The sequence below is a fragment of the Agelaius phoeniceus genome, chromosome 13, assembly GCF_051311805.1.
Source record: "Agelaius phoeniceus isolate bAgePho1 chromosome 13, bAgePho1.hap1, whole genome shotgun sequence".
Taxonomy (NCBI): Eukaryota; Metazoa; Chordata; class Aves; order Passeriformes; family Icteridae; genus Agelaius; species Agelaius phoeniceus.
The window spans coordinates 15,513,425-15,530,632 of record NC_135277.1 but is presented as its reverse complement, the minus strand read 5'-3'; the positions used below and the strand labels follow the sequence as shown (position 1 = coordinate 15,530,632).

The window sequence follows — 17,208 nt, the reverse complement described above, 5'->3', positions numbered from 1 at the left end:
TACTGAAAATGCATTTAGCTAGTCTCAGCATGACTAATGAGGATTTTTGAAATTCAGGTTTTGCTTTGCATTGCACAAAACATTAGTTGGAGTGGTATTAGGGTTGTTGGTTTTCCTCCTACAAATATTGATAGCTTTGACACTGTTAATTGCTAAAAATTAGCATGAAAATAAATTGCAGCCATGTTGTTTGCACTTACCACATTGGAATGAAAGCATTTGTCACATTCAGTTCTGGGCTTACATGTTTGGTGTTTGTTTCTTTTAATCAAATGCACGAAGGAAAATCTTTGTGAGCAAAGAATCTCCCAGCATTGTGGAAGCCCTTTGTCCCTGCATCCTTTGTGTAGAATTTTTGAATTGCTGCAGTCTTGTAAATGTTCAGTAATATTGGTTCCTCTGTCTGACGACTCACCAGCTGAAAGATGAAACCAAAGTCCAGGAAAACAAGAAGGTGGAGAATGCGCAGCTGAAGACGAAACGCCTGAGGGAGTACACCATAAAGTGCCACTCGAGCATGCCCCCCAACAACACCTACATCAACTTTGAGCGCTTTGCCCGCATTGTAGAGGACATTTCCCGTGTGGAGCAGGGTTTCAGCACCTTGGCTGCATCCCACGATTCCTTGCAGGAGGACATGGATGCTTTGCTTTCCATTTATAATGAGAAAGAAGCTTGGTATAAAGAAGAGAGCGAAAGCGTGAGGCACACGCTGTCCCAGCTGAAGTACGAGTACCGTAAAATGGAGTCCCTGAAAAGGCACTTGCACGAGGACAGCGAGGCCGTCGGCGCCAGCCTCGCAGGCGTGTGCGGGAAATACGCTGAGCTGCAGAGCCACTATGAATCCCTCAGACAGGAGCTTGCTGAGGAAATCAAGTGGGTACAGGAGTTAATGAGCAGTTTTCAACTGGAAAATGAAGCCTGTGTGAATGGAAACTTTCACTCTGTTTTCAACAAAGATATTAATGAATCGCTAATGGAGCTGTTAAATAGATCTTGCTGTGAAGAATTCCTTGCAGGGTTGAATCTTGATGTGACAGAATCCCATCAGTAACACTGAGATCAGGCTAAGTGCAGGGTTTGTTGCTTGTTTCAATGTACATCAGTTTAAAAAGGTTCTGGTCCAGAGATTCTACACAAAAACATGACCTAGAATTGAAGTAGAAGTTCTGATGTATTGCACAAGCTGCTGACCAAGGCCATCATCTCCCCGTGGTTTGTAGTGTTGAAATTTTGGTTTTTTGTTGTGTTCAGTGTCTGAACTTGCAGGAATAAGATTATCACAGTGGTATGGACACATGTAACGCCAAAACTTTTGGTATTGCCTATATTTTACTCTGCATCGTGTATTACAGTTCCTAAAGATTACTAGGTAATTAATGTGGAATAAAGAATAAGTCTGTCTGTACTTACTAGAAACTGGGTGCCTGGAAACTAATAAAAAATCCCCTTATAGCATCTTTGGCTGGAAACAGTTGGATAGGCCTGCTGCAGAAAGTTCTATACACCTTATGATACAAATATTTGTAAAGGTTAAATCTGTAAATTAAAGCAAATGGTGTAGTAATTTAGCTGATACTGTGGAAATTTGCTGTGAAATGGCTGTCAATGAAGAACTTAAGGATTAGTGTTTAGGCCAGTTGTGCAGAGTGAACTCTTTTACCATCAAAGGTAAGGTGAATTTTAAACTAAAGGATTGATCAACAGCTGAGTTTCCTGTCCTGTACCAAAGAAATTCTATTCAAAAGACACCATTGGGAACTTATAATGATCAAATGATTGTGCAATTTTGCAGTGCAAATGTCAATTTTAGACTTAGTGATAATATAGTCATCTGGTTTGTTTTCTGCAGTTGAAGAAGATTACAAAGCTACAACTAATTTAATGTATGATGTGGCATTGAGATCAGTGTTCTTGCTATAAAGATTTTTTTTCCTTAGGTTTTACAAAGTAAAAGAAAATCCAGACTTGAATCATGCCCTGCTGTCTTGTATTTCAAAGAAGTCGTTTGATTATCCTGTATTAATATGCACAGATGTACCAGTCTCATTTTTGAACACAATAAATAGTTATTTGTGCAGGATGGAGTTGTTCCCTGATGGTTAGTGACTGAAAAAGAAGCCAAGTTTCTGTGGGCATTTGCTGCATGGTGACTGTTGTGCAACTACAAGAATCAGTGAGATAATAGCTCTAATCCAGCTAGAGTGAATCTTTACATATATGTATTAGAGTATATCTTTCACTGCCCCTCCTCCCTCCTCCTTTTGCAGAGAAGTGAATGACCTAAATAAACTGAATTGTTGTTCTTCCTAACATGATTAAGAATAATGTTTCCTAATTTGAGATAAAAAGATAAAAGCATACTCTCATCTAATTTTTTGGAGAGTACTGTGGACCTATTTACTGCTATGTCCTCACAAAGATGTGCAGAGGCTGATGCAAATTCAGAATTGTGAAAATAGTTATTCACTTGGGATATTGTTGCTCCCATCATTGTCCTGGAAGGAGGATGGAGACTGGATGTGCTCTCTGTGTCATTGTTCTTGGCACAATATGTGAAATTTTCAAAAGCTTCTATAGTGTAAATAACCAGGATGTGACCCTGGCAAGCTGGCGCTGATGGCTGGGGAGAATTGGGCTCTACTGTGACAAATAGGATTGAGCATTTTGCATGTGTCCATTTTTTATTGTTTCAGAATGCTTCTGCAGGTTTCTTTGAGCTGGAAGATCCATTCTAAAACCTGTCCAGGAGAACTGGAACACAGGATTTTATTGTCAGGGGGAGAGAGCCTTAATTCCTAAAATGTAACTTAAAGCCTAGTGGGATTTAGAATTTGCAGAAGACACTCTCAAGAAAGAGAGTCTGCCTCCCCTCAGCCATGATCTCATATTATTTGTTCATATTGATTTTCTTTATGAACAAATGCACTGGCACGATGAGAAGGAGCATTAAATGAGGCCACCTTGTTCCTGAGCATGTTTGGGTGAGGGCAATGTTGTTGTGACTCTGTCCTTGAGGCTAATCACACACTGCTTTTGAGAAGAGATCCTGATGATTTGAGAGAATGACAAGGTCACTGGGTTGCAGGGTACTTAAAATGAAGAGGTGGTTATTAGCACTCTGCAGTAAAGTGAGTTATTTAGAGTCGGTGATGGTTCTGAAAGGGCACTGGGAAATTTTTCATCATGATTGTACAGCTGACATTTAGCCAGTGATGTTTTTTCCACTTCAAATTGATTTCTGCTTGCCTGTTCCACCAAGCTGGCTGTTTGCAGCGTGAGGAAATTATATTTAATGCTTAATTGTCCCAGTTCTGTTGAATGCAATTGGTGTGTACATCTAAATGAGAAGGGGGCCCAGCTGATAGCTTGGCTTCTTTAAGTGCTGCTGAGATACCTGCAAAAATGCTAAACCTACAGCATTTGGTGAGAAGAGTGAATTTGTTGTCTCAAACGTTTTAAATTATTTTGCTGAAAAAGATGTTTAAATCCTCACTGATGTGTGTTCCATTCTCCTTTGGTACTCTTGCTGTTTCAGGTGCCTGGCTTGGCTGCATTGCAGTCCAGTTCAGTACAAATATTTCTGTGTTATCCACCTCCTACATACGCAGATCAGAAGGGCTGGAATGGTTGTCACCCCATACTCTTTGAAGGGCTGATTCCTGGCCTTTCTCTTTTCACTCTTGTCTGATCTGGTTTTGAACCATTTCTTTCTTGCAATCTGTCAGATTTGGTTTTAAGATTTATGCAAATTTTGAGGTACTTTTGGAATTGAAATGTGCTTCATTTTCAGAAGGACTGTGTCAGGATTTGTGGAACATCTGTTCCTTAACACCAGGTTGACATCCAAAGCACTAGGCACATGTCTGAATTCTGATCTATATTCTTCTTTATTCCTATTTTTCAGTCGTCAGATATTGTAATTATTGCCTGGGTGTCAATGCCTTGTGCTGTCATACTCTGGCTATGGTTAAAGGACAAACCTGAGTTTTTTCAGATAGCATGTATCCTTATCACTAATAGTACATGACAGCTACCTTTGTTCCATTTTATTACAGTGATGTCATCTAAAGAAAAGGGACATGGGGCAGGTGTGCATGAGAAGCACCTTAGCAACTTTACAAAGTGAAAGCATAGCCTTAGCACCCACTAGTTTTAGGATTTTATTTGTGATCAAAAGGGTCCTGTCTAGGCCCAGAGTGGGCTAGATTTAATTATTTTTGTATGAAAAAACCTGTATGAATCTGTAGCTTCCCCAGCTTTCTTTCAGCTAGCTCCAGTTCACATGAGATATCTTGCATATTTTATGTACCAAAGGGAGCTGAAGAATAAAATTGCTCTTTTATCTTCCAGCCCACGGACAAGCAACAGGCTTTGGTTCGGAAATCATCTGTTGTTAACATGGAAAACTTCAAAAGGCAATATGCTAGAAGGCGATGGAAGGTATGACAACAAACCTTTAATCCTCCTCACACGGGGCTTCCCAAGCCTGGTGGGATCAGAGGGCAAGATAGAGCTTGAATGTTAAGTTGTAATAGGCAGTAAATGAATGAGATGTGTTTGGGTATGTCTGCACTGGGTATGTGTGATCAGATTGGTTTTCCTCCCTCTCTGCACAGCTTTCGTACCGCGTTGTTTCACTGTGCAACCACTTCTCGCGCTCGCTGGTGAAGAAGGTCCTGGCACAAGATGAGAGTTTGGTAGGTGCATTCCTCACACAGGAAGAAGAGAAGAGCTGGTCTTACTGTGCACTCATTTTTGCTGTCCTTCATGGATGCACAGCCCAACAAGACAGCAGTGGCTTGGAGTGGGAAACCAGAGGGGGACCATGGCATCATTTGTGTCTTTAATACTGCTGTATGTCCTGTTACTGTGACAGGAATCTTGTGCAGGGAGAGCCAGTGACTTGATCAACCTTCAAGGGGCTAAGCACATTATTGTGTAAAGGAGCAGCAAGGAGCCTGCAGATGATGTCTGGATCACAGGCAGTGACCGTGGGGTGTGACAGATCTGAGCAATTGCAGGGGAGCTCTCTGCTTTGTGCCCAGCTCTGTGATGGAGGGTGGGGGACCCTGGCACTGCCTGTGACCTTCTGAAGTGAAGCTCTATGGGCTCTATTAGCTCTGCTCTTCTCAGTAGATGATACTGATCATATTGGAACAGCATGTTCAAGAGCATGGTATCTGATTTACATGAGACTTTTTGGCTTTCTGTTTCAGAGAAACTGTGAAAGTGACAGTGAGGATCATTCACAAAGGAAAGCCCCTCCTCAGAGGAGAAGCAGCATATCATAATGGGATGAGAATTCCATGGGCAGGAGACAGGAAACTTTCATCCTTGCTGAAGCAAGCAGCCCTGGCAGCAGACTTGGACTTCTTGTCTGAGTCCTTGGTATGATGCTTCTTGCTTCTCAAACTACCCCAACAACTTGGATGGTCTTAAATGCCTACTAAGCATTTTAGAAAATTGGGAATCAAGATTCCCCAGGAAATGCTACAGCACAAGCACCAGTTGGAGTGCTTTTACATGTTGAGTGTTTCAGTGATACTGATGTCAACTGCACTCAGGGTGTAGGGTTTCTACTGACAATCTTTACTGCAGAGTAATTCACATTCCACACCGTGGTTAAGACTGTGGGCATTATTATTTCAGTCAGGGAATTGCTAGTGACTCTAAGGATTTTCTTTAAATTCAATTTTTACAATTGTTAATAGCATAAATATTTGATGGCAGGTATCTGACAGGTTCTGTTAGCTGTATGCAGTACTCTGTTATTGCTGCCACTGAAAAGAAGATCACAATGTCATTACATATCATAACCTTGATTTTGTGAACCTGGCACTAAATAGTTCTGAAATGCAACAAGAGCTGTGCTCTGGCCATGGTCTCTGCCTGAGGGTTAGCACAACTCTCATTGTTAGTGTGAGTGCAACTGACTGTGGCACTGAGGTAGGCTAAGGCAATTTTTGGATGAAAAAGAGAAAAAAATTCTGTAGTGATTTACATGCACTCAAATAGAACATTTTCATGGAATGATGACAGGATGCCTCACCAAAAAAAAGAGCATTTATAAATCTAAAGCATGCGAAGAAATAGTCTTTATTAGACTTTGTTATTGCTGTCAATATTATTTATTTTCAGCAAATTGGAGACTCTTTAGCACCTGTTTGTATAGGTGCTGTTTACATGTAACCCAGACTGCAGACATCTGTATTTTATTCAGGGAGTTGTATCCAAAATTGAGGAAATAAGCACTTTGATATTGATGGAATATCTTTGCACAGGGAAGTTGCATCATTTAAAATATATTAGTTTCTAAGCCAGTATTGTTCAATTGGTACCAAAAAATGTGCATAGACTAGGGTATTTTTTCATTGAATGTATTTGCTGTTAGAAGTTCCTATTTATTTTGCAATTTAATGAATTAAAAATCAGAAAGCAAGTCTATTAGAAACAACTATAATGGACGAGGAAACTGATTTTGTTTGGCTTTACACTTGTCACCTTTAGGCTGAGGTTTTAGAGCAGAAGGGGTTGAAAACTAGTATCAGGTTAATTGTGATGGCTTCCAGTTTCTAAGAAAGAAAGAAAAATATGCTACTTATATTTGTAACTTTGTATCCTTGCTTAGTTGGAGACTAAAATGCAGTTGGTAAGAAATTACTTCTGTGAAAGGAAGGAAATGTATGAGAAGCTTTGGAGGTGAGGCAGAACATAGGATTTGATGGAAGAAACATAAAATGAAGGAGGGGGTGGGAAAAAAGCAGTGGAGAGGAGTGAGTATGAGAGGGATGTGGAGCTGATCCTGGACTGGGAAAGTTGGAGGAAAGGAAAGAGAATGTGGATATATGAATTGTGGAAGCTGGAGAGTGAATGTTTCTGCAAATATGGCACTGCATTTTTATACTACTTACTGAATTTCTATTTATTTTATATCTTGTGCTGCCATAGCCTGTGACGTGTGCTGGTCAAGGGATGAGGTGCAGGGCATGGGCTCCTCTTCATATTCAATTAAAAGGTATATTTCTGAACTTTCTCTGTAATTCTTGAGATAGAATCCTCAAAAAGTGTCACAGTATGTATTAAGAGGGAGCAGTAATAGGGAAACCTGAAGTTTCAGTGTATCCTAATTTCAGCTGGAATAGAGTTAATTTTCTCCTTAGTAGCTGGTACAGTGCTGTGTTTTAGATTCAGTATGAGAATAATGTTGATGAGAAGATGCTGATGTTTTAGTTGTTGCTAAGTAGTGGTTACCATAAGCCTGGACTTTTCAGTTTTCCATGCTCTGCTGGTGAGGAGGTGCACAAAAAGCTGGGAGGGACCATATCCAGGGACAGCTGACCCAAAATGGTCCAAGGGATATTCCAGCCCATGGAATGTCATGCTCTGTATGTAAACTGGGGTGAGTTGGCTGGGAGCCACAGGTCACTGCTCAGGGATGGGCATTGGTCTGTGGGTGGTGAGCAGTTGTGTTGTGCATCACTTGGCTTTCCTGGGGTTTATTCCTCTCTGTTCCTTTCCATTATTATTAATTATTATTATAATATTTTTCTTTAGTTGAACTACAAAACTGTTCTTATCTCAGAGTAACCCTTGAGGTTTGCTTTCCAATTCTCCTCCCCACGAGGGCCAAGGAAAGGTGAGCGAGGGGCTTTGTGGGGTCTAGTTGCCAACAGGGGTTAAACCATGGCAGTGTCTGGAGGGAATCTTTCATAAACAGAACACTAAAAATAGATATTTGGATAAAAAGCCTCCCAGCTTACCTACCAAATTTTGCTTTCTGCTTTCCCAAGGATGTGGAAAACCAAACAGACTCCAAGCCAGTGGTATTTTTCTGAATTTCTGGACTTTGAAAACACCTTTGGTTTTCAAATTTGAGATTGTGGGATGTGTATGTAAATTACACTTCTGAAAATTAGGCCCTGGTTAAAATAGGTGTTAGGTTGTTGAAACAGGATTGTGCTGTCATGGAGATGGGGTTATTCTCATGTAAATCCTAGCAACTATTGAGAAAGATGGGACTCAGCAGAAAGGCAGACAGAATGCAAGGCTGTATGAAGCTCTGGCTTATTAATTCTACCTTTATAAAGATGTAAGGTGGTGTTTTAACAAACACATTACAGACAGCTCACTGTTCAGTCATTTTTGTGCCCAGGTTAGCTAAGGCCAGGCCTTTCTCTCTGTCACTCAGTCACTGCACGTGGCTCCCAAGCACCTTCATTGCACAGCAACCACAGCACGCAGCACTCGTGTCCACACAAACTCTTCCCTGCCTGTTCCAGGTAGGAGCATGCTGCGAGTGTAGGATCTCTTGTACTCAGGACTAATGCTGGTGATGCAGTAGGAAGCTTTACAGTGTTTTCCCAGCTGCGATGTTCTCTGTGTTCAGTGCCCTGTGTGTCCCATGAGGCGAAGCTCAGCCTGCTCAGGGAGGCACAGTGTAATTGTGCTGCTTCCAGCCCTGGCAGGACACCTGCTCCGTGCAGGGCTCCATCTGATATCCACTACCAGTGCGTTTTGAACAACAACCTACAGGTTCCTTCCACTAAAGGGCCAAAAAAAAAAAAAAAAGAACTACATGGAAGGAAAGGGAACATGAAAAGAATTTTCTGCTTTGCTGGGAGAAAAAAAAAAAAATCCATTTTCTATGTATTATTCTGTTTTGCATTAGGGAACCTGGAAATTAAGTGATAGTCTGGGGAAAAAAAAGAAAAAGCACAATTAAAAAAAAAAAAACAAAAACCAAAAAGAAACCACAAAAGCCTGCAAGTATTTTTATTAAAGTATGGCTGTATGGCTACTTGGCTAGTTTTATTCTTATTTTAGTAGTGATTTTTTTTAATCTACATATATTTTTTATTAGGAAAAACACTGATTTTTAATTTTTTTGTTTGTTTGTGCCTGGAAATAGTACAGACTGTCAAAAATGGCAAAGATATTTGTTATTTGCTAATAAAATGTTGGAAAGCTGGACGGGTGTGTGTCTGTGTTTCCCCGAGACCGGGGCCTGAGGCGAGGCCCCTCAGCCGCAGCTGTGGAGCCCAGGAGGGCGGGAAGCGGCAGCGCCTCAGGGCCGCGGGAGGGAGCGGGCCGGGGCCGGCGGCTCCGGGCGGTTTCGAGCCGCCCTGCCCCGCAGCGACGGCCCGCTGGGGGTGAGGGGGCTCAGCGGGGCGCAGGTGGCGGGAGGGCCACTTTGGGGCTGCGGAGGAGCCGCCGCCGTGGCACCGGCTCGCCTTTTGGTCCGAGAGGGCTTGATGGGCCCGACAGACCGGGCTTCCCCCTCAGGAGCGGGGCTCCACAGCTCGAAGCGGTGTCCCGCGCCCCCGGCAGCGAGGTAAGCCTAGCGACTGCCGAGCCCAGCAGCTCTGCTGTTGCTGCCCTCGCCTCTGGTCTGTGCTGTCTTACTCCATTTACTTTCATTTCCTCCTTTTTTCTTTTAATAAGAGCTGTTGTTCCTATCCATACTTGTATGTAAATCAAGGAATTTGTATGTGCAGGGAATATATTTAACAATGTTCAGTTGAGAATCAAAGAACTCGGAAGCATTTCTTTTCCCTCTCTCGTTTCTATATGATCACTGTAACTGGCTGACATTCTGTATTGCTCACATAAATGTCTCCTCTGTCTTCATATGAACTTCAAACTTTAATAACTTTGGTGCTCAGATGGTAGGTCATACCTAATTTTCAGCGTGCAAATTTCATGGAGTTAAAGTGGGACAGGTGGAGAGGAGTTAAAGCGGGACAGGTGCACCTTGTTACTTGGTAGGGCTGGCAGGGAACCATTGCCTGTAAGTGATCATGAGCCTGATGAAGCGATACTGCAGCAAAGGGTCGGAGGCTTGTGTGGGATGGCCACACCTGTACCCCTGCTGGACTGACCGGGTGTGTTGCTGAGGCTCAGGGGCAGAAGTTTGGCCCTGAGGTAGAGCTCTTGATGAGTTGAGAACGTGAAGGTTTCAAATGGACAAGAAGTCACAGTGAGTAACTTTGCTGAGGGAAGGGTGGATTAAGGAGAAGCCTTGGGGAGCCCTGATGGAGTGGAGAATGGGCTTTGGCTGTCTGAGGAGATGGGAAGGAATGGCTGATCTGGCTGTGGGTCTGGGGCTGGTGTGTACACAGACAGGGATCTGTGACCATGCCCTGTATGCAGTGTACCCCACATCAGAAACATGGGTGATCCAGAAGTCTAAGCATGGATCTGGGTTCTACCTGCAACTCCTTGTGCCAGAGCCTGTTCAAGAGTCTCCTCACAGTGTCATTGCTGGTATATTTGCTGTTATTTTTGAGGGATTGGTGCAGAGACTGTCACTGAGCACTAGCTTTTTATAGCAGTTTGCTACAACTTGTGGCCATCCATCTCAGAGGTGTGACATTTCCTGTTCTACTTGGAACTGTGCTCAGTCACAGCCTTTTTAGGGTAGGATGTATCCACTCAACAGAAAACCTAAGAAAAGTGGTGCCACATCAGTATTTCCTAAAATGCTTTTCCCAAGGATGAACCTTGTGAGCTACGTACAATGCTTTGTTAAATATAATTGTTTGAAGGATCTTGTGTGTGTGTGAATTGTCTTAATATAACAATTATTTGGTAAAAAGAAGCTCTTAGGTAATCCAGTTACCTTTTAAATCTTTTTACTCTATTTACGTAAAACATGTTGTAATGTATTGTTATTAAATTTGAATTTAATTAGATTTACTGTTTTGAAATGTGGAAAAGCCTTTCTAGTTTTTAGCTTACAGCCTCTCATTCAGCTAGCAAAGGACAGGAAATGCTACATTTGGTTTAGTCCTAGTCATGTAATTCAAGAGAAAACAACATAAAGATGGAGGTTTGGTCTTGGTGCTGAGCCTTTAATCTTGTTTTAGTGCATGCTGGGCCTTTAAAAGCTGTAGCATATAAAGTTAAGTCCTCAGAAGTCTGCAACAAGCGAGGTCTGATTTTGCAATGTGAATGACTCAAAGCTCATGATCATGAAAAGTTGGCAATATGTGATGCTGCTCTGTCATCTGGAGTGCTCTGTTTCCCGGCGTCTGCACCTGGATCAAAGCAGGAAGAATGGCTTTTCTGATCTGGCACAGGAGTGCTCTGCAAGCCAGTACTTCAATATGCAGTGTGCCCTGCACAGTGTGTGTGTGTGTGTGCCTGGATTTGTGCTCCTAGGAGCAAATCAACGAACTAGAGAGTCCAGATCCTTTCCTGAAGTTTGGTTATTCTGCCAGGAAGAAATTCTCCAGGACTCTGTAGGACATCTGGAATGGCATAAAGCAGGAGGCTGTGGAGTTGAAGTGGATCCAAAGCCACTTGGTGGGGGCAGATCAATTACCAAACATGGTCTGTCATGCCAGGGGTCACAAGCTGACAGACCTGTGGTTAACTGGTTAACAGACTTGTGACTTGTGGCCCAAGGTCGTGCTCTTACGCAAATACTGACCTACATTTACAGGTTTTGGGTTTTTTTAATCCTAAGGCCCAAATTCATGAGCTATTCCATTTGATGTGTGTAACGCTGGAAAAAGTATAATGTGCAGGAGAATATACCATCTCCCAAAGTTATTAATGCAGAGTCTATATTGAGACTGGAACGCCATTGTAAATGGAACCATGCTTATGAAATGACTGATTAGTTAGCAGAGCAAACTGTATAAAATTATTAAGTTCTCTAGTTTTGGGCTTTCTAGAGCATGTAAGACAATTTATGATTTTCTTGAGGAGTGTATCCTGGTGTTACTGATGGAGAGGTAAAAATAGTCATGTACGTGGAGCTGCAAGGACCTCAGTTTTTGCTGTAGTTGGTAAATACAGAATTTTTAAGCCTGCTGTTAGAGGAACCTGGGTGGTGCTGCTTTCACGAGGGACAGTTGTATTTTCTGCACACAGAGATGTCTCAGTTGCACACAGTGAAGTTGAACACTTCTGTCCTTCAGAAGCCTCTGCTCTGTGGAGCAAAAGCCGCTTGTTTCCTTCCTGTAGTTTCTTTTCATAGTTAGTTGTAGCAGCTCCATTCCAGAAGCGATTTCCTGGGTCTCAATGCTCAGAGCCAATGGGTGTCGTCCCCTTGTTTTGCTTTGAAAGCTGAGGCCATTTAGTCACACACCATGGCGTGTGCTTAAGGCATTTGAGCTAAAATACAGAAACTGTCCTTGTGTGCCTTGTGGCTACCAGAGGTCTCACCCCTTCTCAGCTGAGAGCCCTCAACACCAGGGTGGTGACAAACGCTCACTCCCCGTGCTCTGAACAGCCTCCCTCGCAGAGAGGGAGCGAGAAAAAAGCTGCAGCGCCTCTGTAGCTGTGTTGAAGCACTTGGCCATCTGCGCAGGAGGAGCTTGGTGCCTGGTTCCAGGTGACAGTTCAGGGCTGCCTCCAGAGGCAGACACTCTCCCACGGTCCAGTACAGCACTGAAGGAAAGAAGCCTCCAAAGAGGAGTTAGGTTTCAGGTATGCCTTTTTTATTCTCTGAGTTATCTAGGGCCCATTAGTAATTCTGGAAATGTTTTTCTATTATGTGTGGAATGATTTGAAGGCTCTGATGAGGTGCTGAAAAGCACTTGAAAAGCTGTTTAAATTTTTTTTTTAGTGGTGGGGAAAAGCACCTGCAGTTGTTTATTTTAACCTGGAGTAGTAGGTCCGTGCCCTTCAGTGTCTTTTTTGAAGGGATTGAATGCACCTCAGAGGGCATGCAGTTTGTTGGATATGCTAATTAATAATTGTAGAGTCACACCAAGGGTTTTGAACATGAGCACATATCAGAATTGCTGTTCTTAGTGGCAGATTCTTAGAGCCTGCCAAACATGGGTGGGGTGCACCTGAGGTGGCACAGATGAAGTGCTGGAGATAGCCTTATCACTGAGATCCATATGTTCTTAAGGAAAGTCTGCCAGCTTTTGCTTTTCATAAAATACTGTGGAAACAAATGATGCCGTTTTCATGAAAATGAAAAGTTTGCTTTTTGCATCATAAGGGCTGAGGAGGCAGAAACCGTAAGTTCAATGCATGTGTTCTGTCTAGGAAAGTATGGGTTGGGGCAGATGTGACAGGGAGGGGGGGTTTCAGAAACAGCAGTGATCTTCAGTAAGAGAACCTTAAGGGAAAGACCTCTGAACAAAATCTCTAGAGAGCAGAATGAAGATAAATGTGCTAGTACACCTTTCTAAATTGTCAAACAAGGGAGTATGTTTGGGAGAGTTTGTGAGTTCCTTTCTTACTGTTTTTGATGCAGATTTCTTGTCTTGCTCTCCTCACCCCAAACTCTACTTCCACACAGATTTTTCATTTCAAGGAGCACTGACTGTTTATTTCTTTTAAAAGTCACTGGAAGAATTCCAGCTGTTCATTCTGTTTGTTTTGTAAATCAACAGGCTATGGACTGTTAGAAATGGAACTGAGAATTTTTTTTCCCCATTGATGATCATGAACATTTATTCTGTTTAATGGCTTTGGCTCCACTGAGTAAAGCAAAACTTAATGGAATTTTCAGATGGGGGTTTCACTTTTGCAAAGTTCAGTTACATGATAAGTACCAGTTACATGGGGCAAAAAGCCCTGTGGGGAAATAGAGGCTTTTTCACCACTGGATGTCATACCAAGTCCATGTGTCTTTGGAACTGTCTGTGCAAGTAACTTATGTCTAGTTTAAAGGTAGACCAAGCAGGGTCTCACACCACTGAAAGTATCTGCTGCTAGAAAACTCTTATTAACAGAAGAGGGCAATAAAAATTTCAACTTATACGAAAATAAAAGCACAGCAATACCTGAATGTGAGAAAAATGGCAATGCTGCCTGCAAGTCTGGGACATGACTTTCAGTGCCTTTTGGGGCGGGGTCTTCATGACAAAACCTGCACTAGCAGTTTGAGTGCCTCAGCTTCAGGCAATTTCTGTAATTGAAATTAATTAAAGTATTTACTAGCTGCTGGGATCTGAAGCATTTGTCTCTCCCTTTGTTACTGCTCATATGAAAGGGGATGCCTGCTCTTTAATAAACTGCATGGTCTGCAGGAACTTCTGGCAGAACAGTGTTACTTTGGGGGACACAGATCAGCAGTCAAGGAGGTGAATTTTAGCAAGGAAGAGGACTCACCTGTCCCTGTTAGTGTTTTTGTGAGCATTAGAGCTTCTTAGAAAACGTGCTGAAAAATCAGAGGGCTGAATTCTGGGGGTGCTGCTACTGTCCAGGAGCTGCTCTGTGTATCTCTGGTGAGTGATCCAGGGCACATGGCTAAAGGGGTCTGATGCTGTTTGTCTGAATGGTCATTACTGGGGAGACACCTTCTTTGCCCCCTTAACAGATATCCAGTATGCAGTAGGGTTAAGGGGAGGCTGCTGGCAAGGTACTTCTGATCTGCAAGATGTCATTTATCTGCTAGTGCTAGATAAATACTCTTCTGAGGCTGTGGTGGATGTAGCATTTCCTTCTCCTTCTGCTGTCACTTCCACAAAATGTAGCCTGGAAGCAACACCTGAGTGATAAAATTCTTATCACTCCAAATGGCACTGACAGGAATGTGGGATTCCCAGTCCCACAGGTAACAGGGCTGATGGAGGGAATCCTTTGGACTCCAGAAGGGTGCCTAAAGGAGACTTTTCAAGCAGTCCCCACATGGTTTGGCCTATGTTCCTGACTCTGCACCCAGTGAACTTTTCATTTGTGAAAAGAATTAGATTCTTTTCCACTCCCTAGTGGAAGAATCAGTGAAAGTCCCTCTTCTACGACTGCAGCAAACAAATTTTCCTCCAGAAAAAGTTGCATTTTGTGGGCCCAAAAGACACCTTTCAAAACAGGTATTCTAGTACCTTTGTTCATGTCTCCTACTAGAGCATCAGATGAGCTCAGTGGGGCTTTCCTGGCAAGCTGGTAGAACCCATGCCCTTAAATGAGTAAATGAGCCCTTTTCCACTTTTCTCCACTGCTTGTGAGCAGCACAGATGGTTCTGACTCAAGTAAATGCACCTCACATGGCAATGCTTGCAGTGCTATGCATTACACTTGTGCCAGGACCCCAGAGTGGGTTCTGAAAGGTGTTTTGGGTATTGAATCTCTGCACCTGAATTTAAGGCTGATAAAGCAGTTGACAAAATAAAAAAAAAAATTGTTAGGGAGTTCAATTAAACCATTGTCTAGTAAGTATTATTAGGGGTAGCTGAAATGTTATTTCTCTTGGCTTTGGTTAGGACCAGCGTCTATCTCAGTCTGCTTTGAAACTAATTAAACTCAAACCTGCAAGGTGATGTGCAGTAATTAAGAAATATAATTAATAAAATCAAGAAAAATCTGCTTGGGAACCAAAATGTGTGACTTGCTTAGTTGAAGGCAAAAAAAAATCTACAACTATCTGTCAGAATATATTTCTTTGTCTCAGAAGAAATGGAAACTAGGGAAATTGAGCAAAATGAACTTGAAAAGCTAGTTTCTGTATTAAATCAACACTAGTGTTCATCTGTTATCAAGTTAAGACATTTTATTTGGTAGCAAAGGAAAGCTAAGAATGTTTAAATGCTCCTTCACACAGGTCTCCCTTACCCTACCCAGCCTCTTATGCTTTTTTGTACTTGTTAGCAGCTTTGTTTAACAACTCCCTAGAGAAACAGGGAACAAAAGATTACACAGATGTTTTGTTAAAAAATAAAAAAAAAGAAAAATATGAAACCACCAAATTAAAAAAATGGGAAAATTATAAAATCTTATGTACTTTTCAAATCAATTTTTATGCAGCTGCTTTTAATCAAGCTTTCATAATGTTTATCTACAGTAAACTTTTCCTGTATTTAATAGCTATGTACAGCTATTGCCAGCCAAAAGAAAGGTCATGTTAATGTCCTAGTATCGTTCTAATTGCATGAAGTACAGATTTGCTCTCCTTACCAATTTTTCTTTCTACTGAGTGCAGCAGCTTTCTTATGCTCTGTTGAAACAGTGTGTTAGTGAAGCTGTTCTCAGGCAGCACAGTTCATGCCAGACCTGTGGGTTTCACCCAAGCTCGTGTTAAGGCTTAAGTACTTTGGAAGTGACACACTGTTTACTTTTGATTTTTGTTCAGTCAAAATGTAAATAGGACAGTGATTTTGAGGGCAGTGATTTCAGAGAAAGTGTAGAGCTCTAAAACGTCAGCCAAGATCTCTTCTGATCCAAATGCTAAAGATCAGCAGAATTGACATGCATTGTAATAATAATGTATGTGCTCTTCAAATGGCTTAGCTAATTAACACATAAAAGAAACTAGCAAATTTGTTACAGTATTCTATTTAAAATCCCTTACCATGTTTGTACATGGTGTCTGAGCATTGTCTAGTCGTGGGCAGCTTTCAGAATGGTGTGAAATATCCTCTAAGGCTGAGCAAGACACTCATTAACTTGACTTGTTCTGTCACATTGGTTCTTGCTCACAAAAATCGAGCATGTTTATGAAAAGACTAGATTCAAGCTTATTTTTAAATATAGGCTTAAAACCTTCTTAACTTCTTACTGAACTGTACCTTAAGGGCAGTTAAGCATCTGATCACTTCATAGTTAAGATACAGAAATGATGACTCACTGCTGTGAGAAGTTGCTGGGCATTTGCTCGGCGGTGTTTTTTGTTCTCTGTTCCAGTATCCCAAACTAGAGAGTGACATGCTGTGTTTGGAGGTGCCCCGTGGCTGGCACTGTCAGGCTGCAGTGCAGATGCCCTGTAGCTGTGGAGCAGGGATGGCTGCTGGCCTGGCAGGCTGGCACTGGGTCAGGCTGCAGTGCAGATGCCCTGTAGCTGTGGAGCAGGGATGGCTGCTGGCCTGGCAGGCTGGCACTGGGTCAGGCTGCAGTGCAGATGCCCTGTAGCTGTGGAGCAGGGATGGCTGCTGGCCTGGCAGGCTGGCACTGGGTCAGGCTGCAGTGCAGATGCCCTGTAGCTGTGGAGCAGGGATGGCTGCTGGCCTGGCAGGCTGGCCCGTGTCCATGGCACTAATTGCTTTCAGCACGCCTGAGCTGTACCCTGCTGCTCTGCTGGCATCCAATGGCTGTCCTTTGTTTCCTGTCCTATATTGGCCTGCACTCCTTCTCCCATGTCACATTCCTGTGTCCAACTATTGTGCAGCACAGCCTGATTTCTCATGCTGTACAAAGCATTATTTTCAGATAGAGGAGAACATCTAGAATTGAATTAAAAGTCTGACCCCGAGCTCTCAGAAGGGCAGGGTTACAGGTGTCTACCAAATGCTCTTCTGAAGGAGCTTT

At 42.5% G+C, this 17,208-nt stretch overlaps 2 protein-coding genes across 8 annotated transcripts in view; both read left to right on the top strand.

Moving 5' to 3' along the window:
• Positions 1-8,971, top strand: part of DAPK2 (death associated protein kinase 2) — a 38,204-nt gene extending 29,233 nt beyond the window's left edge. For 2 of the 4 annotated variants that reach the window (XM_077185766.1, XM_077185767.1), the window contains exon 10: positions 419-2,083. In XM_077185766.1, coding sequence (XP_077041881.1) covers positions 419-1,054 — 636 coding nt within the window. In that variant the 3' untranslated portion in view covers positions 1,055-2,083. Of the gene's footprint in view, positions 1-418; positions 2,084-4,353; positions 4,444-4,619; positions 4,701-5,219 lie in introns of those variants that run through there. The other 2 variants (XM_054642107.2, XM_054642108.2) reach the window with 2 other exon arrangements.
• Positions 8,972-9,192: 221 nt separating this feature from the next.
• HERC1 (HECT and RLD domain containing E3 ubiquitin protein ligase family member 1) overlaps positions 9,193-17,208 on the top strand; it is a 102,462-nt gene continuing 94,446 nt past the window's right edge. Inside the window, exon 1 of one of the 4 annotated variants that reach the window (XM_077185755.1) lies at positions 9,193-9,334. The gene's annotated coding sequence lies outside the window, so the exon portion shown is untranslated. Of the gene's footprint in view, positions 9,335-9,890; positions 9,980-12,421; positions 12,439-12,898; positions 12,981-17,208 lie in introns of those variants that run through there. The other 3 variants (XM_077185757.1, XM_077185758.1, XM_077185756.1) reach the window with 3 other exon arrangements.